The 22,913-nt window shown below is 35.6% G+C and overlaps 1 protein-coding gene across 3 annotated transcripts in view; it reads right to left on the bottom strand.

Annotated features, from left to right (window-relative positions):
- igf2bp1 (insulin-like growth factor 2 mRNA binding protein 1) overlaps positions 1 to 14,514 on the bottom strand; it is a 40,319-nt gene extending 25,805 nt beyond the window's left edge. For all 3 annotated transcript variants that reach the window (XM_065277805.2, XM_065277806.2, XM_065277807.2), the window contains exons 1-2: positions 13,914 to 14,514; positions 12,628 to 12,688 (exon numbers count right to left, since the gene is read on the bottom strand). In XM_065277805.2, the coding sequence (XP_065133877.1) occupies positions 12,628 to 12,688; positions 13,914 to 14,088 (236 nt within the window). In that variant the 5' untranslated portion in view covers positions 14,089 to 14,514. The remainder of the gene's footprint in view (positions 1 to 12,627; positions 12,689 to 13,913) is intronic.
- Between the last annotated feature and the right edge of the window lie 8,399 nt (positions 14,515 to 22,913).

Raw genomic sequence — 22,913 nt, 5'->3', positions numbered from 1 at the left:
TAACCTTTTTAAAATGTAAGATTTCTTTTATTAGAGCTTCTAATAAAAGTGTAATTGCATGAATGCATATATAGATTAAGGTATAGACTTTTGAATGCTCATATTTAAGAAATGTCATAGTGTGCAGGGAACGACATGCTTAACTGAGGAATGCAATGCCTCCGAAACGGTGGGGGTGAGGAGAACCTCAGGTCCCTTCCTGCATTATCATGTGAAACACTCCTCCCTCTCATCCGTCATTTTCCCATTCTCTCTCGCTCTCTCTCCTGGCTGTTTGAGTGAGACAGGGGGCCATTGGGAATACATAGGGAGAGAGAGATTTCATCGACAAAGAGTTTTGTCTGCAAGTAGTTCTCAACCTTGCATCTCAACCTTTGACCCTTGTGTGGATAAAGAGCCCTTTGCACGGACTTTAAAAGGAGCCGTAGGGCAGGGCAAGAGACAGGGGTTACTGTCAAACAATTGAACTTCTCAAATAGGCTGCAGATTATGCTGAGGTTTGGCTGCTTTAAGGGTTGCAAGACAAAAGACTAGCAGATATTACATATATTTTAAATTTAATTTGATGCACTGCAATAGTCTGAAAAACAGAAGTCAAAGTAACAAATTATTAAATATCACTAAAATAGAAACAAAACAGAAAGTGAGGTTGCTTTTTATGAAAATAGTATTTATATTTTACTGTCTAAATCCTATTTTACCAGCAAGGATATTGTATTGTACAAAATGAAAGTCTTATGTATACACACTCAAATAACTGTAGCACCACAGAGCAACATTTACCTAAAAGGCATTTATACGTATAGAGAGGCCGCTCCAGTGCTCCGTGTTTATGTCTTACCAAAACTGCGTCTATATAGGCATTTCCCCTCAGGTAGCAGTGCTGGTAAAGTGAATGTTATGTGAAAAACAACAAGAAAATGTAAAAACTCCGAAACCCATTTAGTTTAAAAAGGGCAGTGTGACCTTACTTTGGGTCAAAGTTCACGCTTTGCTATGATGTGCCCTACTCGGCGCGGAGAAGATGGAAGCGGTTGCGCGCCTCCATTTTGTGACACAGCAGAAGAACACGAGTCAAAAAAGCACAACTTGGGTACCCTTTCAATACAATCTAAATGATTTTAATCATTTGACACTCAAAAGTTGTTTTACAAAGTACAAATCACGCGTTTTCAGGAGACCTGCGCTTATTGTTGAGGTAAGCCAAATTTCCTTTAACAGTCTAACGTATAAAAAAAAAGAAAAATGCCCCGCTGAACTTTGTAGGCTAATCAATACGATCTAAACTAGCCTAGCATAGCATGACAACCCTGGTTTCTGCATACAAGCAAGTAGTAAATCTGCATGAAACGACGCCCCCCTCTCTCTGTCTAGCATGTTCGCCATTTCATGAGAATCAAGGGTTCAGGCAGAAACGAAATGGCATGTTGCATTTCATCACGACACTTGTTCAACCCCAAAAAGTAACGTTAGCATTTCCACCTGCCCCTCTTTGAGAGTATAATGTGCTCGTGATTGAATCAAATGATCACGTTAATTAATTTCTATCCGTCAATGCAGATTTAATTTACAGGCACTCAATTTCAGTTCACTTGCTTTTTATTAATGTGTATTTGTTGAATAACTCGAATTTAATACACTTGCTGTTTAAAAAAGTCCGTGGCAAAGTTCTCGAATAAACAAAAAGCAGAAATGTTTTATTGGTGAGCTTGCGTATGTGTTAAATGTTTCTAAAAATTAAACAGACTGGTAAATGGTTAAAAGAGAGAGGGGTTTCGTTTAGTTGCTATACGGACACGTAAGGTTACATCTCACACGAAAAGTAAAATAAATAAATTATGCCATTTAACCTTATTTATTAAAACTTTCGAATAGTATAAGGCTTTAACTAAATACATTAGTGATATACACACAATGCCTATATACGCAAAATGTACCCGTCGTTTCACCAAGTTGCGCAGTTTTTTTAAAGAATAAATATTTAAGCACGCACGGTTACAATACCATTGCATGCCTCGTGGTACGCTCATGCTAATGTGAGACAAATGTGCAAACAGACACAGACTAAACATATACTCATCCACTACAAAACCAGCAGGAAATTCCTGTTCAGAGTGAGTAACGTGGGCCTGGATCTATCTCTGCCATGTGGGCAAGTGTACGTTCAGCCATCTCCCACTGACAACGCCCAATTACCACAATGAATCTCTGTCACATGGGCAGGCGCAGAATGTTCCAGAAACCTATAGGTAACATAGGAGCGGCACGTGCATCCGTGTCAGCAAAGCGCAATGTGACGAAACGTGTTACACCAGAGATTTCAATTATTCACAAAGCAATTACTGCAACAATGCATACAAGTAAAAGACGGGTGGGCTTTTGCTTTAGTATAGTGTAGAAAATAATTTAAATAGATCAGATATAAAAAAATGACTGGCTTTCATTTGTATGCATTATTTACATAACACCCTCATCGGTAAAAATGTATACGGTCATTGCAATACCGTTAATGTATGTCGTTTTAGTGAATGCACCGAGACCTCAATGTGCTTTAATTTGCAATGGTTAAAATGCATTGCACTATTTCCCACATTGCAGTAAAACACCGTATCCCTGGCATATGTTAAACTAATATAGGATTTATCTTTATATTAACGCCTGCAGTGCAGCAGAAGCAACGCGAGCTCATTCTCTTGCTGCTCTGGTTCACGCGCGTCGTGCCGTGCCTTCAGTTTCGTGCAGGCAGCGAGGGGGAGACCTGCCTTCATTCATAAAGTCACCGGGCTACTCGAGAGTACTACGGCGTCGTGAAAGAGGCGGGGCGCACGCTCGCTGCCCCGCCCATCCCCGGAGAAACGGAGGGGGTTGGTCGAGGAGATGATTTCCAAGTTGAGGAGGAAATGGGGGGTGTGGAACGTAACAGAAACTGTCTCGTGCACAACGGAGCATCAACGCAATGAGTGCCACATTGCAATGCACCTGACTCAGCACAGGCTGTAAATATAGGCTACTCATCGGCTTTATCACAATTCACTATGCTTTCAATTCACACCTGCCTGCTGTTCTATTGAGCACCAAAGCAAACATGTGGATTATTAAAATGTGGGTTTAGCTATAGGTCTTCTTCTGCAGTGATTGGCAGATGAATAGTTTTGATCGTGTTATTACACGTCGTTGTGTTAAAACGCCAGGATGTTTCAAAGAAATTATTTCGTTTCATTGGGACCTGCTCTTAAAGTTTTGTTTATATACGACTTTTAGAAAAGGCTTATTACTGAAATGTTCATACCAAAACACCAATAAAGCTTTTATGATGCAAACAATAATGTGACATGCTCTTCTTAAGGAAAAGTAACATTTTAAAGCATAGAAATTCATAAGAGTAAGATCTCTAAATTATGTTGCATCGAATATAGTGTAAAAATTCTGTTTGATACAATCTTGCATATTTCAACTTTATAAACAGAGAAATAAGTCTTTATAAAGCGCTAAAAATGAAGACACTTTGTAAAACACAGTCAATAATTATTTAAACATCAACATGTCATTTGTTTGTTTTCCTTGCTCCTAAAAGTTAAGAATACACAGTAGAAATGTAATAGGTACAAATAAATATATGGCAAACTACTACTTAAAATTCAAACAAAGCCAACAGTAGCCTAGAGAAATAATCAAATCTATACATGCACTGATTAAAATAAAACAATTAAAACAGACCTTAATAAAACAAACTCAATTCTATTCAGAGAAACTTCATGAAAATATATATAGTGCATTTAACTAAAAAAATATATATATATTTACAACTTCAAAAGTGGGATACTTTTGATCTTTAAATACACTGACTGTTTAAACATGCCATTATCAAAAAGTTCTAGTTATTTAACAATATAGACAATTTAACATCTACAAACGAAATTTTTAAAATGCAAAACTTTGAGTCTCCTTTAGACTTTATATGCATGAATAGTAGTCCCACCACCAGTTTTGCATTTTAATTATTTTAGTATTTTCTTATAACAAAAATGTAACAAAAATTAAACTAGACCAGCAAAAATGCAACAATCAAGATTTGATTTTAGGATTTCTTAAAAACAGGGGTCTCCTACCTTTTAATGAGCAAGAGCTACCACAATAGATAAAACATCTAAAAAAAATCTGGGCTACTTTTTGGATATACTTCTACACCTTTAATACAAAAACCTTTGTTTAACTTGTTGATTTTATTTTACTTCATGATATGTTTTACAATTGTTTAAAATATTAACATACATAAAAGAAGCCGAGCTAATATAAAAATATGTAATAAATAAACATTCAAATTATGGCTAATAATAGAATGTGCTTTGGCAAGCAACTCACAAACTCCGTGCGAGCAACCTGGTGCCCGTGGGCACCATGTTGGAGACCACTGTTGTAAACTGTATATCTAAAAGATCCACTCTCTGTTTTGATAATTAACTTTAAACAGACAACAGAGACATTTATGTTTTAGACAAAATGTACCAAACAAATGTAAAGTTAACCACTTTAAAAAAGTATACAGAATGGAACATTTCTGTTAATTACTCATTTTGGTCTACACAATTGTTTATAAAACTACCATAAAAACCCCCAGATGTACCTAAGAAATTTAAGAGAGAAAACAGAAAATCTATCTCGAACCCACAGAATCTTACCCTGAATAAAAGGCAAAGAAAACTTAAGGCGCTTCTTTTCAGAGCATGACGTCAGCCTGACTTTTTCTTTTTTACACCTTTGAGATGTTCCTCTGCTACTGCTGCATGCTGACAACATGAACAAGCCCCAGCCCAGCACGTTTTCTTCATGCCTGCATTTTCTCCATTTCTCTTTCCTTCTCTCTTTCACAAGCATGCTAATTTTCCATCAATGACCAAAAATAATTTTGTTGTTCAATACAATTTATAACCAGCAGACTTTAAACATTTAAAATGCTCAGTAAATTCAAAAGGTTAAAAATTAAGTATATATTTTTTTACAAAAATAAGTAAACATAGATCATACTGCAGAGAAGTCCAAACAATGAACTATACAAAGTAACAGGGTCTTCAAAATTTACAGCAGGATCATGTTCATTTTATAAATAATAATTATTCCTATATGCACATTTTAAAAACATTTAGAAACTACAACAATAATTCAGGCGGTATAAAAACAACAGATCTAGAATACCATGAAATCCTCCCTAAACAATAAAAACACATGCTTCTTCAAGTTAAACATAAATGGATTATTTTCCGACTGATTTTCTACAGAAACATTCATGAATTTTTAAGTATCAAATACTACCACATTACATGTACAAAAAAATACAATGTCTGTGGACATATAAATATGTATACGCTCTTGACTATCCTCCGCCTGAGAAGGCCTATGCTTTACCCTGCATGTGGCGGAGTCACTGTATGAAGGAGAAGGTATGACTCCATGTAGGTCTGTAGAGGGTGTGTTCGTATTGGGGGTGTGTGCTTGGCAGCCCCTTCCCCCTCTCTATGCTTTTAAAATGTGTGTGTAAGGGGGGATAGCATGACCATACCAGCACATGCCTGTTATGAGGTCATGTGATCCAGAGGCTCCATTTTAAGTGATTTGGACTAAGAACGAGGGAGTTGCAATGTGGAAGAAGAGCGGGAGGGGGGAGGAAGAGGGATAGAGAAAGAAAAATAGCATAAGAAAGAAGAACAGTGTTGACTGAGCTCTACTGGGGTTATATGGTAAAAAATTAACCATTGAGATTTTCTGTCACTTTTATACTTGATTACATACCTGAAGTAAACACAAAACTGAATCAAGGCACACAGAACTATAGGATTACGTTTTTCTCATGTTGCTAGCTTCTCTATTCCTCATATCACAAATTGCTGTTCTAAAGATATTATGAAAATAAATAAAAAAAGCAACAGGGAGCACAGTTAAGACTAAGAAAATGCTCGGACAGTCAGTCACCCTTCTCGAATAAGAGGAACACAGATTGAAAGTTACTGACTGTGCAAATGACAAAACGAGCTTCAAAACCACAAACTAGGATTTGGATTAATTTGATATAAAAAGTAAAAGTTATGTTAAGACATGTTATTTAAAAAAATTATACAACACAATACATACAAGAAGATAGCTGCTAAAGAGAACAGCTACATTTTCTTGGTTCTGATGTGCTCAAACATTCTTGTGATGATTAATACAGCAGAGTAATGCAAATATGTAGGACTTGACTTATATCTTCATTCTTACATTTTCTAAAAAAAAAATTCTAATTTTACATTATTAATGAAACATAGACAGAATGAGCTTTTCAAATCACCCACTTTAAGTTTAACTGTTGCAATGTAAAAAAACAACCAGAACATATTCAAAAAATAATTTTCTTTCTAACTATTTGTAAAGGCACTAAAAATGATGTTGTCTATGATTATGAGAGCAATCCACTAACAGAATAAAGCTATTAATAAAGTGAAGCGTGATGGAAAATATCTTACATGAATCTTTAAGTTTTAATCTAGTATCTACAGAAATAAAAAGATAAAACAGCAAGTTTTTTGACCATTTAAATTTTCTAAAGCATTCCATTAAAAGGAAAAAGAATAATAAAATATCAAGGTCTGACACATTACTGCCATGCACAAAAAAATAAAAATTATCACATACATACTATGTTTTTAACTAAACATGGTAAATTTGACTAATGTGCTATGTGCAAGTTCTGTGTACCCAAATAAGAAGTACTGCAGACTTAAGTCAATAGCAAACACATCCTGCAGAAAACAGCGAACAAATCTAGCTTAATTATTTACACCATAAATCCAGTATGTTACACACTGAAGACAATATAGTAAATATGTCATTAATCAATTCAAGATGTCACATCTGTCACGCTGCTAATGCCTCTTGTATCTTTATAAACACTATGACCTAACAATTCCATACATTGGCCCATTTAAACCAAGAAAAATTGAAGAATGTCAAGAATTTTAGGTTAAAGGGGCCCCTCCCCCTTCTTCATGAGTGTTTATGATGACCACGCCTACGGGAAGGCTTGTTCACCAGTGAAATAAAGAATCATGGGGGGCGTAGAGCAGACAGGGGGCCCATACATCAGAAGGGTAAAACACCATGAATTTTTTTTACCCTGGGAAACACCCCTAGTCTCACATCTATATCACACAAAAAACAAAAACATACAGGAAACAAGCCGCTCTAAATTCCTCTTTAATGTCACACTATTATAGATATATCCTTAAATGTAAACATTCAAAGTTTAGGTCAATAATTTACACTTGAGAATGCACATGAACCAAAACTAAACAGTGCCACTTTGTTGATAAAGGGGGGTGGTAAAAATATAAAGTAATTTAATAGTAAATAATGAGTTATTCAAATTTTATTTATGCTATCTTTATATACAAGTTCAATGATTTGTAAGATTTGTAAACAATTTATTTAAGACTGAACTGTAAAAACAAATAAATCATCTCACTTAAAACTCCCAAAACTGCCAAACAGTGACTTAGGCAGCCATGCTACAAAATGGCACCAACCGATGATATCAACTTCATGCCAAGTCTCTCTACCTGCTTGCAATGCTCCCACAACTATGCTGATGATAAAAACATTTAAAAAAGGTTCAAAACAAATTGATCACAGAAGTGTTGGAAGAGATATTATAGTCTTTATGTCTTTATACTACTACTTCCTTGACTTTTGTGTGAACAAGAACCGTTTCTCACGAACTTTATTGACCAATCCCCAACAAGTGCTAACCGCATTAATAATCCTTAGGAGACACCTCTCAGACACAGGACATCAAATATAAAACACAAATTTTATATATCAGGTTATTGAAAAACATAATAAAATTCCAGTCTACGCCAGGAGCAATAACTATGACGATAACTATATTAGCGTATAAAACCATCTTACGACAACGGTATGTTTATTCCAAGCTTTTGCGCTGCAGTTGCACATTTAACATATGCCAGCCCTTTAAATTTAAACAAAATTTTGAACACTCAATGTTTTGTTTTTCATAAGCCAGAAAAAAATCTTGAAGTTAATCCTGACATTATCATTCCTCTTTATCACTGTAATTGCGACGTGGAAGCTTTTCATACATTTGGAACCTGTTAAAATTAATTTAAAACTTGTTCTTGGTGTGATCTGGTCTTAAGTGTGTTTGGTACTGAATGTAAGTCCAAAGCTGCATTTTATGTAGAGGTAAGGGTCCTCAAAAAAGAAACAAACAGCACAGATGGTTCAAAATAGGAAAGGGGGAGCAAAGACAACACATTGTAAGGGGTTAAAAAAGAGGGGGGGCTCTTAAAGGCACAATGCACAATTAACCTTCACATACTCAGTACTTCTACGTGACAAGCATTTTTCCTTTGAGTCTCCCTAAATATTTTCTCTTGCTCTCGCTCTTATTTGCTTTTCGTTTAGAAAAAAAAAATCTTCCTCCATAACGGCAGAAAAGGGAAGCCCACCAGGAAGTGCTGCTGTGCATTCCCCTCGACCCCCAGCCCCTCCTCTCCTGTTCTCATCTCCTCTTTTCTTTCCTCCCTCTTCCTGCTCAGACAAGCCCCGTGTATAGAATGTCATATGACCACACTGACAGCCTGCACGTTCAGCTAGTCTGCAGAAAATTTCAATGAATCAAAACTGTATGCGTAGAAATAGAGGGCCAAAAAAAGAGCATACACAAATCAGGAGAACAAAGGGAAGACGACAAATAAAACGATTAAAACAGCAAGCAAATAAGCATGCCGGTGAGAGAGAGAGATAAAGAGAGAGGAGAATTAGAACGAGGTTGTCTATCGTGCAGCAACGTCGATAGCTTCGGAGATACTGCACACAGGTGTTTCTGGCCCCTGATTGGTCGCACCTCCTTCTTCGTAAAGACCCCTCCCCCTGCCTTCTGTAGTACTACGATCACAAGCAGAGATGGAGAGAAAAGGACAGAGAGAAAAGGAGGGAGGGAGCCAGCAGCAGAAAGCGCGAGCAAGCAAATGTGTGGCTTCAGACAGCCTGAGCGTGCAATCGCAATTCACACAAATCACAAAATGCTGCGATTCAAATCAAAACTAAAGTATTTTTTTACTGAATTCACCCTTCAAAGGTCTACAGATGCATAGTTTTCTTTAAAATGCATGATTCAAAGTAAAAAAAAGATTTAAAAGAGATGATAGCCATGCTGTTTATCTTTAGCCAAAGTAACCAAAGCAGTTGTTGGACACTTTCTGCATTGTTTTTAATAAAAAAAGGATTAAAGCATTTACACTCCCTAACTACAGGACAACAGACAAGCCATTTTTAATCACTTATAATTTAATCTCTTACGCTCTAATTTATTCACAATGGGTGCGATACAAAACATGGACTGTGGTTAATGAGGACCCTACTCTTACTCCAACTAAATCAACACTGAAGAAAATGAGCGCAAATACGAGCTAGCTTGATGTTAAACAAACAGTTATTGTGAGACGGAACAAAATTGGCAATGTTTTATATTTTAAAAAATCACTTACAAATAAACCACCAATACACACCCACCCCTCAACAGGTTTTTCTACGTAAACTTGTAAAGAAGTTACTGTTCGCCAATTCGCAGAGTAATTTTTTTGTACATGCTTGTTTACGTTTCGAAACATAGATTTTGGATTAAATTAATAATAATGTAATTTCTTATACATTTTTTAGTCTGATGTTTCTTTTGTGTGTGCTATAAAGAGTTTTTCTTTTTTTTGCTGTTACTGCAAGTAAAATTAGACAAACATGTCTGTCCAGGTATACATCCGTTTTTTATCAAAAATGCACAGAACTACACTATAAAATTATTTGTATCTTTTTCTCAGCTACACTGTTCGACTTACTAAAAAAATTACCATTGTCACTATTTGTCAATAAATGTCCCTCCACTGTTATTGTATAAGCTGTGAGCTACAAAGACCCTGTTGCTTTTGGGATCTTGATAGGTGCTAACAAGGGGAAGAGAGAGCGTACGTGGAAGAAGGGGGGAAGGGCCATTGTTACACTTATCACCCTGCATTGTCATAAAGGTGTGGCTTTTCCCTTCGCCTCTAAATATCTCCCCCACTGAAGAACTTCAAAAGTGGCCCATCAAGCCATTGCAAATGGCCCCATCATACGTTACATGAAAAGGGAAAAACTCAAAGCGTGAGACACAGAGCCACCCACAAAGCTCTACGCACCAAATGTTATGGCTTACTCAATACACACTCTATAGTGAACACTTTTTAAATTCAGTTTTTACCAACTACTTTAGACCCTTCTTCAAAACACAATGTTCTTAGTAGCATTTGTTTGTAAATTTGGAAGTTTTAGTTGATGTATTCCACAAAAACATTTAACCTATAAACACATACGGCAGACTGATGTTATCAAACACAAAAGAAAAAAGCTTCTCTGACCATCCACCCCCCAAACATACACAAAAAATTAAACACTGGTAACCCCTTATGCATACCAAAACAACACACGCTACTTAGTTAAAGCAAGAGAATGTGTACATTTAAAATAAATATTAGATTTGCCCACAGTGACATTTCAGGCTGCTCCAACGCATACAAGGTAACAAAGGGCGAAGGCAACGTATATGCTGACCTGGGGGCGTGCATTGCTTTTTAACATCCTACACCTCAGAGACCAACCCCACAGAGACGTTTATCAAAATGGCGACCAGAAACAGTTCTACTCTAATTAACATTTCTAATGCATTTTACACAACCCTGGTTGAGTTTTGTGCATGTGTGCGAGTAGGCTGGTGAGTACTTGGATTTTTTGTTAAAAAAACTCACCAGGGTTGACTTGTATACATTATATATGTACATGTTAATGTGTGTATGTGTGTGTGTGTTTGTTTGTTGTAACATGAGCAAGTGTGCAGCATTAACACAACAAAATGGTGCAAAGTGCAAAAAAATTCATTTTATATAAAAAAATGCATAATCCAGAGACCAAAGTGATTATTTGTATTTTTTATGTTTACGTTTAATGACATTGCAATATCAATAGAAAGCTTAAAAATGTATTTTCACCTATTCATGTAAACGCCCCAGTGCTTCCAAATGAAGCCTTCCACAGAGAAGCCCATTGTGCGCCATTTTCTCAATTGCTGACGTTGGTTACTCTTCACACTGATGGCGACCACGTGTCACACTATCACAACGTTGGTCGCCCAATACTAACAATGTATCTATCCATGAGGTTGAATATATAAACACTTATCTGTAACATAATTATATTAGGAGTGCGACTGGGCAGTTAAATGAATACATAAAAGACAATTAATGCATGTGCGTTGCAGGCTTGCAAAAAATAACATTAAAGTTGAGAGTAAAAAAATCCGGAACAGACAAAATCTGGATGTCATTCGAAAAGTGTGCAAAAGCATACGTTTAAATCCCAAAACGCGTCTGTCAGTAGTAAACAGATTTATGGCTAAAGCGCGTAAACGGGCAAACACAAGGCGGGTGATCAACCGTTCAAGAAACCCTCAACTCTCCCTACAACGTACATTTATAAGCAGCACGTAGCACAGTATTGGTCAAACATATGCTAACCAATACTATCATTACGAGCAGGTTATTTTACACATACAAAGGTCCCACATATCTTGCGCATACATGTGTACGCCACGTATATTGTCAGTAGGGCGACACATTTTAAAGCGATAAACTGCCTGATTAACAGGTGTAACTCGGATGGTTATGCAAAATTTGTTTAGGGTGTAAAGAGGCAGGGTTGCGTTAGGTGGGGACGAGGGGGGGGGCTTTTAATGTTCCACATAAACTGCCTGCTGAAGTTCCCCAAAACGTAAATAAATGTATTTCTGAAGCTCGTTTTCAATGTAAATGAGCAAAAGTTGTGCCCTGACATACAGTTTTACATAATGCTGGCGCCAGAAAATTCCGCAATTTAGAAACAGCACACAAAACGCAAACGTAAACGTAAAGCAGTTAATAGCCACACACACTGTAATATTATTAAACTCATATATAATGGTTAAGGGTTAATATATATATTCTGAATATATCTTAACCCTTAAGTACTCAAAAAATCGTACAAAAAGTACAACTATCAAACAGTGTTCTATAATGCCAGCTTAGAGCAACAAAAGAGAAAACAAAACCTCTGTTGCATGAATCATTCAAGCACCGAGGCCTAGGCCTTGCAGTAGGCCAGGCAGGGCCTGATCAACAGGGAACAAGTGATTGAAATGACATGGTTAGCAGGGTTGTGCACGTTTGACAATTAGGCACGAATATGTCTAATAAGAGAGACAAAAAACTCTTCATGTAGCGTAACAGTAACTATGAATGTAACAGCACGTGATGAAATACTTAAAGCAAACGTTATTTAACCACCCAAAACTAACACAACATCCACCAGAGCACAATTTAACGAAGAAACGAAGATTTTACGTATGTATGATTTCAAAAGTAACAATGTAGCCATTTCAGTTCGCAAGATACACAATATCAACACAACGAGGTCTTCTTGACGTAGTACAAATATTTGTATCGCCGCCACAACTTAAACATGAAGCTTTTATATACAGCAAACAGTTCAACTACTCAAGAGAAAGCCAAATACCTCTGCTTTTTAGGGACTGAATGCTCGACCTCAATTCGTTTGCCGTGAAGTTCCACTTTACCTGAAAAAAGAAAACATTATTTTCTTAATTTTAATAGCCCATCTCACGAATGAGGCCACCAGGTTACTTGACTGGCCATTACGACGTAGTCAACTTAATTGTAAATTAATGGACGTCTTAAATGTGTCCCTTACACATTTTATATATGCGCCCTCACATGTTAGCTACTTTGCTGTGTGAAGAAGAGAAGTCGTGTTTTTACTGCATTTCAAAAACTTGATTTGCGAAAGGCCTAAACGTGCTCCTGAGGGTCATGGTGTTGTAAAGACTACTTGTTAATAAAAAGTGACCGAACTTTTCAAAATATACATAAATAAAGCTGCTAATTTTACTATAGAAAATTTACCCGCTATTAAGGTTCACTTATCATGGCTATACACCGTTTTTCGTTAACTAAGAGTTATAATCCAAACATGTATGGAAACCATTTGTTGTGAGAGTCTACTTGAGACTTGACAAGTATGCAAGCGATAAAACGAACAGCTGAAGATGAATTAATATTGACGGTGACTTTACGTTGTGTGTAGTTTTAACGGGATCCTTGTCAGCATGGCGACCTTCGTGCTATATAGAGCACACGTCACATGCTACATATGTGGAAAACCGAGACATATTTTGTGGCCAGAAAGACAGATGTATTGCAATTTCATTGTATTTAAGAATGCTGCATGCTCGGATATAATAATGACAAGAAGGCATCTTTAGTATTGTGCCTGTTAACTCAATGCACGAAACGTAATTCATTTTAGCTCCATTGGCCTATTAGCCAAAAGGGGGAGGGGTAAGACCTGATTCTATAGCTGTGTCGGGTAGGTTGGACTAAACCTACAGACTGATTTTAGAAAAAACTACTACGTCCTACACACTACAGCCAGGACGAGGCAAATGCAATATAGTTACTTTATTACAAGTACAGTACACTGCACTTTTACCTGTGAGTGTAAAGTAAGTAAAGTAGTGGTTCGTAAATGGCTACATAGATTGTTTTAGTGGCAACAAACCCTCTTGTCTTAAAAGTTCACTATCTCAGGCACCATTGCACTATAGAGCTTTACATTGCCCTGGCTGGCGTAGCTAAGGGAATCATTGATTCAGTTTATCCAATAAACCCAAAATCTTTATAACAGTAGCATTTGATTGCTCGACAAGCAGAACGTTTATGAGAGATTATCTAGAGTGAGTTTTTAACCCGTAACGAAAGGCCCATTAAAATCAATTTACTCACCAGAAAATGTTTCAATCGCTTTCATCGCCCATTGGTCGTCCGGGCAATCAACAAACGCATAGCCAGTTTTCATGAGAAACTGCCCAGAGTATGGTATCTTGTAATCTTCAAAGGTTTTAACCAAGTCCTCAGCGGTCACGTTTTCATTCAGATTTCCAATGTATAGCTTGTTCATCGTGAAAACCTGCAATGCTCCCCCCCAAAAATAGAAATGAAAATAAAACTTTTCGGCAAACGGCTCCTAATTTTAAAAGGAATTAAAGCACACACAGATCTCAAAATCGTGTGGCTGTCAACCGATACGAATTAAAAAACACGAGTTGCGAATTGCAAGGCAATCCAAAATAAAATGGGAAAGTTCGACTAACAGTAACGTTGTAGTCAAATAAAGTCCTGCATTCGAGTGGTAAATATTCTTCACTGTAGCAATCTTCGCGGGATTCCCAGCGCGGTGCAAAAACGATACCAGTTTGAATTAATCTGATGTTTGTTACGATTGAATAGTGGTACAAAATATATAGCGGGGTCGGGAGAAATTCCTCTCGCTTTCCCTGAACCTAAAGCTGTACCCTGCACTGTCACACAGATCCTACCGCTTGGCGATGGCACCGCCTCTAAACCCAGTCGAATTTACTAATTTTTTTGTTTGCAAAGAAGAAACCACGTGGTCTCAGAGTAGCTAGAAAGGGGCATGTCCTTCTCTCTCTCTCTCTCTCTTACTCTATCTATCTCACTCAAGCTTAGTACCAGAAGACTGTGCTTATACAGAAACACGCTCTGTGCATTAGTTGTATATGCTTTGCACACACATTAAAACTAGTCTTCACACACTCCATTATACTAACATTGTTACAGAATTGGTATTTAGAGTTTTGTTTTGCATTTCAAAGAAACGCAATTTATATGGGCCACAATAGTTCACTTTGTAAAAAAATTTTTTTTTTTAAATTTTTGTAAAAAAAAACTGTAATATTACTCAGCTGTTCTGTTTTAAACCTGCCCACCCCCTTCATACCATTTGTAGCCTATAGGGTACTGACGCGAGCAGCTCGCCTTCGTTTTAGTTAGAAGCAAAGTTACGTATAAAACACGCATTTCTAACATTAAAACCAATAGTTTTTGTATACATGCTGTTGTTTGCTACGTCGAACAGGGCGGTGAAATTAAACATTACATTTTTTTAATTAATGAAAAGCACACCTATATAATGCAGTTGTATTGAAACAATGTATCCACTATAACTCTGTTTCTGTGCTTGTGCTCGTAACACAGAGACGTAACCAATGAACTCCAGAAGCGCGTTTCCAAACCTAGAAAGACACATTTGGAGATACCTCTAAAGTTATTCGGTTCACAAACATGTCGCACCAGAATCCAACGCCTGAACAAAAACATGGGTGTTGAAACAGCTGGGCCTAGTATGGAGGATACCGCCTACCAACAGGAAGTGATCAACTGTTGCGCTGCCTTTGTTATATATGGAACTGTGTCACCGATATATCATTGCGAGAAATTGTTGAGCTATATACATCTTGATTTAGTCATACGCGATTGGGTGGCAAATTTATAGCCGTTACTGTGTTACATTGCGCTCAGATTGTACACGTGGCGACAGTACGGGCTCGTGAGAAAATGGCTTCCCTTCCATTACTGCATAAGTGAGGGTTGATTCACATCTAACAGTCATGTATGTTCAAAAAACTCAAAAAGTCCGGAATTGTTGCATGGTGACGTGTATTTCGTTCAACGTACTGCCTTAATAAACAGCAGATGCAATATGATGCTGTATTCATTCATTCAAATGTGGTATTTGAGTTTTAAATCGTCCATGTAGCTTGACGTGCACATTAAGCAACATAATGTGGATTAAAATGCCTCGTTTTTTTGACATTGGTGTTTGCTGGTATAATTTAGATACCAGTCATTTATATGTGGACTATGCATCAATGCATCGCGAGGTTCTCGCAGACAGTGAGCAATGTATAGTAGGTGTGGATACAGTAAGTAAGGATCGCAAATATGTCCTTATTTTTTAAATGTATATGTACAACCGTACGACAATGTTGTAACATCACCTGAATACAAGATTACACATTAAAGAGGTCACTGGTTTGATGGTCTTACCTTGCATATATTATATTGTGCTGTTTAGGCAATAAAAAAACCTACAAGACCATAAACTGCAGAAAGTTTTTGTGTCTTTCATATGCATTTCTTTTCGTATTCCTGTTACATTCAAAAGACATAAACTGTTGCAAGTGATAGACTTTGAGGTCCTATGAAGGAATTGGCATGTCAATACAACCCCCTGTGAGTTTAAGAGGGTCTCAGAGATTTCAGATTTTGACCTGACCACACACTGTGAGGGGGATGGGGAAGAGATGGTGTGGGGGTAGGGCATTTTTTCTGGGTAGGGGGACCACAGGCATGGAGCACGCCCAGGACAACAAGGAATTTGGAGTTAGATAGTGCATCAATGCAAATTGTCCCTTGACATTCCTAACTAAGTAATGTACACTTACTTAAGTAGTGTACTTACTAATCTAAATAAATTTATTGATAACAGGTGTTTTAGATACTAGAGGGTATGAGTAGCAAAGGCTTAAATTAAATATGTTTCATGTTGCATGTACTGGCAGTTAATAACACTCAAGATCTTGCTCTAGGGAATGACGATGGATGTTTCAGTGGAAGTTCTGAAAAGTAAAAAAATACTCAGAGTAATAGGGATATGTTTATGTAGCATTTACATATTATTGTTATTATTTAATTCACTTTATCTTGCCTTTTAAAGAAACAAATGGTTTTATTTAACAAAATTATTTTGGAAATATGCAAAACAATAAAGTTTACGCTAACTGATGTAAATATCAATGAAAGGAAAAGCCAATGTTTACAAAAAGCCTTTGGTCTGACCCTTTACGCCACAGGGCTGTCTTCAGGAGTGATTGGCTTGCATGCATATTTATTTAATTGCACCATTGTAACACATCTGCAAGCCTCTTTTGTAATTCGTAGGACCGTTCTGAAAAGTGAATATTTACAAAACAAATTGTATTTAGTGACCACAGGGAAGGTCAGTTTTAAACGATGCCAATGACAAATCATTGCCTGGACATCAGTTATGTAATCAGTAGAAACAATTTTAAGCAGCCTTTTTGTAAGAATGTGAGAAATGTTACAGAAATATTTAAAAACCATTACAAGATCTTGTGTGGAAATCCAGTCTTTCATATATAGATATAACCTACATTTCATTCTAAGATTATAACAGAACATTGTTTGGAAATTCCCTATGTGACATAAGCTATAGTCTTTCTTGGGGTCAAGTCTTATTTTAATCACAGGAAGGGCAGATACTTATTTGCACAAACCATATCATTAACTTAAGGTTTTTACAAAAGAATGTCAAACAATGAAAGTATCTAAATGATTGCATAGTTTGCTTGCTAATTTTGTTACACATGATTGTGTGTTTATATTTCTCGCAATGAAAGGAAATGTTCCTGTATGTTTTCAAACCTTGTTAGCTTTTCAGTTTTATCAATGATCCAATCAAATTAAATTAATCAATGAATTGTCATACAGTCAACATTAAGATTATGTTTTGTAAAGTGAAGTTGACATAAATAATTATATATATGCTTTAAACAATTTACATGAAACTGCTAAGTTAATAAAAACTCCTATAATGTAAAATTTAGATTGCTAAAAGTTGTTTAATTAGGCTATCATTTTTAAAAGTTTTTTATTAAACAGTTAAATACATTTACAAGTTGTTTCTAAAATTGTATCTTGTTTAAATATGAGAAAAATACAATGTATGGTAGCAAACAAATTTGATATGTTACAGAACCAGTGTGTTTAACTTAAATTTCTTTTAAGGAATCATCTGCACACACCACAAAACAAAAGCATCTTAAATGATTATAGATTCTGATTATATAGCACTCAAATAGTGTAACCCCTTTCTGCTGTTTTAGCAGCAAAAAAATATAATATGTTTGTAAACCCCTGTAAATACATCTTCATTAATCTATGCATTAGCCCTATGAAAATATGTAAGACATCAGAGCCATATTAAGGGTGTTGTTTCGACTTGTCTTGTTACATACAAATACATTTCACAATAATTGTTTATAAAATAATTTATAAAATATACACAGTTCAATACATATTTCAAATGTTTCCAATTTATACATTATCTAAACTACATGACTTGTTGAACAGAAAGTCTGTGCTGATATAACCCCCCAAAATAAAATGAGTAGGTTTACAGAAATATGTTTGAAATAATATTTTTTTCCCATTTCCATAATCAACTAGATCTATATATTGTAGACAATATCAAAACTTAACTACAGTTTGCCTGAAAAAGTTTATCTTTTTAAAAACATTTAAATGGTTTCTCTTACAAATATAAATGTGGTTTACAATTTAAGAGTACATTTTTAACAAACAAAAAGTATTTTATGAACAAAGGAACATTAGCACAACATTAAAACAAATATAACTATTTTAAATTCATAATATACACACACAATTAAAGCATTTTTAAAATAATAATTAGCACAAACAATTAAGAATAGAACTGCAAGTTTTATTCATGCAAGATTATTTCCCAAGTTTTGTTAACAGACTGAATGAATACGACTGACAAATATTTAACTTACAAGCATAAAATAAGACAGATAATACACATTTATTAATCAAGAAAGGAAGAAAGAAGGAAAGAAAAGAAAGAAAGAAAGAAAGAAAGTAGAGAATGAAGACATCATTGTTAAATGGACACGCTGTTGTTGAACTACCTGATTGATTTATATCAGAAATATCCTTTTGTGTTTAACTTCTCAGGTATTTTACATTTAATATTCGCTATCCGTTTGTTGCAACAACAATGCAAGACTTTTAAAGATCCATCTCCGACTTGAGACCACTATCAGATTTCTCACAAAATGGAGAGGGGAGGGGTGACCAATCACAGAAGCGTTTTGCCCGTAAAGCCGATGACGTATGTTACACACCCCCGCGCGTACAACGTGAACATTGGCAGTTGTTGAATTCCCCTCATTCTTAAGAAATACGATTCAAATCACGTAAATGTTATCACGTGTTACACAACAAATATGAGTAAATGATTGTTTCGAATGCTTCTAAAATAAAATAAAACAAAATCTTATTTTAACCTTGCCAAATGCAATGCCATTAAATGCAAAACTAACTAGTTTGTTTAATTAAATATACTTACAAAACAAGCTGAACTAGGCGACACTGGTGATACCGGATAATGTTTTTTTTTTTTGGTTGGGGAAACCCTGTCAGTATTAATTCTTTACACAACAAAGTACATTTAAAGCGCAAAAGAGTTAAAAGTCCGCTCCTTGTATCCTAAATAGCGTATATTAAGGCAACAACTTGCACGTGGCTGCTTCCACCAAGCGGGCATTTTGAGATAATGCAGGTCTAAAGACCGAAGACAAACGGGAAATTGTTTTTACAATATTGGATTTAAAGTGAATATTATGACATGTTTAGTCTTACGGATTGCATGGAACCCAAAAAGCGTTGTGAACTGGATTCATTTAAAGTAAGAATGTCGGAAAATTCCGATGGAATAATAGTGCCACTTTCTTTATTTCCTGGGAGCAATTCCATACGTCTAATAAAGAGTGTACACATCTTATGTCACATATCATAATGATTTTCGTTTCCTTGAAATTGTACGAAACAGTGTCACTTGTATCCTGAAAACTCTGCTGTGTATCAGACATCTCATTCATAAAATGTCCTTTGGCCGTATCTGTTGAATTACATGGAATTCAAACTTCTTGATTTATTTTTGCAACAGCTTGGAATGTTAGACCTGCGTAGAAATGTTAATTTACAAAGACATTTCCCATAAATATGTCGTCATTTATGTAGATTTATTTTCACACGCAACAGGAGTTTTGTCAAAACTTAAGTCAAATGAGAAATTGAGTTACAGTTGTGTGATAAATTCTCAAAGAAAATCCCATTACAGCTACATGGGCTCAAAAAGTTTCAAGACTATTTTCTATTGCTGTAACTTAAGACACGTTTAAAGAACTAAGATCGTCTAAAATCGTAAAAATCCATAAATATAAAAAATGCAAAAGTAATCAGATACATATACATCTTAGTTCAGACTGAAAAAAGATCAATTGAAAATAATAAATTTGTTATGGATTTTTAAAGAGTTTAAAAATTATTTAAAGATGAAATATTGATTTGTTACGACATTCACTTAATAATTTTATAAATTGAATAAATAGTTTGCTATAACGAAAGAATTATTACTAAGAATTAGTCCTAAAAAGAGTAATCGAATGTGAATCGTTTTTCCGAGACAATAATTCGTTTTCATAAATTAATAAATTAGTTGTGAAATTAATATTATTAGATCTTAGTTAACGGTGTGAGACGCCTTTTTATTGGACATTCTAAACGCTCCAAATTGTTTAAATGTATGGAGCAACCACAATATTCATTCATTCTGTGTGCCTAAACGTTTTCAGTTTCTAACATCCACTCATAACTTCCTCTGTTAACTTCCTTTCAAACGAAGTCACGGTTATTTGTGACATAGGGCTAAGTCAGTAAAATATTTGTAGAGTCTCCGCCTTCAGTTGTCTCTTAGTTTGAATTCTTGTGGTGGTGCACTTGTTGTAGACTATCTTTATTGGTTAGTTGAGTGCTTGAGTTTCTGATTTCTTTAGTTTATAATAGGCTACAGCGTGTCGACAGTGACGTCACAAAACGTGAACTTAGCACTCATTTGTGCCGGAAGATTTCTCAATGTTACTGTCAACGAAATCTTTCCCAAACCGCAGTCAATCACGATTCACCAGCAATGGAACAAAATCAGAGGAACACACAAACGAACACACAACATATTACATTTATGATGCAATTAAATGATGCCATGTAAAATGAGAACATAATGACGTCATTATCAAATCATAATGCTTTAGGTTTAAATGGTATTTAACGAATTATCCAATGAATTAAGGTAAATCTGTACCAACCACTTACCCTGCACAGGACAAATTTACTTTACAGCCTTGGTGACAAAAAATCTAGCCATATAGTTTTCAAAATGTGTCAGGTAGCCATTAAGGGATATCATAAAAATGAGTGCATATTTTTGGTGCTATATTTGTGATTTCTTAATATAAGATGTACAATTATTTAATGATTTTCTATATTATTTAAAACACAAAAAGTGCAGGAAAATTAAAGTTATTTCCATTAATGATGACAGCTTTACTCCACTCTCAGCACTTATTAAAGGGATAGTTCACCCAAAAATGAAAATTCTGTCATCATTTACTCACCCTCATGTTGTTACAAACCCGCATAAATTTCTTTGTTCTGATAAACACAAAGGAAGATATTAAGAGAAATGTTTGTAACCAAACTGTTCGTGGACCCCATTCACTTCCATGGTAGGAAAAAATAATACTATGGAAGTAAATGGGGTCCACGAACGGTTTGGTTACAAACATTTCTCAAAATATCTTCCTTTGTGTTAATCAGAACAAATAAATAAATACAGGTTTGTAACAACATGAGAGTGAGTAAATGATGACAGAATTTTCATGTTTGGGTGAACTATCCCTTTAACACTTAATTGACCCTGACTGAATTGAGTTTTAATACATTCATGTTAATAGACAATCTTAAGTCAGGTTAATTTAAGTTTGTACATGATCAGCAAATTCAACCGTGTAATTGTCTGTGACATGATAAAAGTCATGTTATCTTCTGATGTTTCTGTTGTGACTAATACCACTTTGCTGGAAACTGTTATATTTGTTGAGTTGTTAAGATGTTGGGATGCTAAATTGAGCAATTTTAAAGATAAAGTTTCAGAGTGCATTTCAGCAGTACACAGTTAAATTTTAATCAATTAATTAATGATCACAAGGAGACATACTGTGCACAATTCATAAAGCTTAATGCTAAAGTAAAAAATGCAGTTTTAAGCCTAACCGATCATCGGCTATCTTATTTAGGGATTTAATGTTTTCCCTAATAGCTACAATAACAAAGCACTTTATAACAAAGCATAATATTTTATGTAAACTAAGCAAAGGATCTGAGGAACATTTAAAAGTGTAAGTTGCAAGATGCATCAAATGTAAAATGTATTATTTTCTAATAAGCAATAAAACATTTTATACAAAGATATTAGAGTACAAAGATGACAACATCTCAATTTTCGGACAGAACTTTGGAGATTTAATTTAAATTTTGCCCTGATTAGGTAATAACCAGTCAAAGGGGGAAAGGGTTGATCAGTGGTAATATAATCTACACATTACTGCCCCCTAGTGACTGTTCGACAAAACATACGCACGGCCACAACACAAGGCACACAGGCAAATTAAACACAGGATTTGTATTTTAAGGGGTGGTTTCCGGGACAGGGCTTAAGTCTAGTCCAAGACTAAGATGCTTGTTTGAGTTGTCTTAACTGAAATCTTATATATCAATGACACTGTTTTGTCTCCAAATGCGCACCAGTACATGTTTGTAAAAACTACTTAAAGGTCTTGTTCTTTCCGTGCTTTTGAAACTTTGATTGTGTTTACAGTGCGCAATATAACGTGTTCATGTTTCACGTGTAAAAAACCGCGGTATTTCCCACACAATTTACTTATCTGTATACCGCTGTTTTCACTGTCCTCAAAACAGGCCGATGTCTTCCTTGTTCTGTGAAGTCCCTAGTTCAGAAGTACATATCAAGTTCTGATTGGGTAGTTTGTTTAGTGTGTTGTGATTCGCAGTGGCGTGTTTACCATTTTGGGGGCCCTAAGCAAAGTCCAAGGACCTGGGGCCCCCCATGCCCCAACATTAAGAAAAAAATTCTTGGTTTAAAAATACAAATAGTGCCCATTGTCTTATTCAAAAGAATAAAGAATCATTATCTGTCAAAAACATAAAGGTCTTGGTTTTACCGCAGTGGTTTCCAAACTT

Source organism: Paramisgurnus dabryanus, chromosome 3 (genome assembly GCF_030506205.2).
Source record: "Paramisgurnus dabryanus chromosome 3, PD_genome_1.1, whole genome shotgun sequence".
Taxonomy (NCBI): Eukaryota; Metazoa; Chordata; class Actinopteri; order Cypriniformes; family Cobitidae; genus Paramisgurnus; species Paramisgurnus dabryanus.
This window is presented reverse-complemented; position numbering and strand designations above follow the sequence as displayed.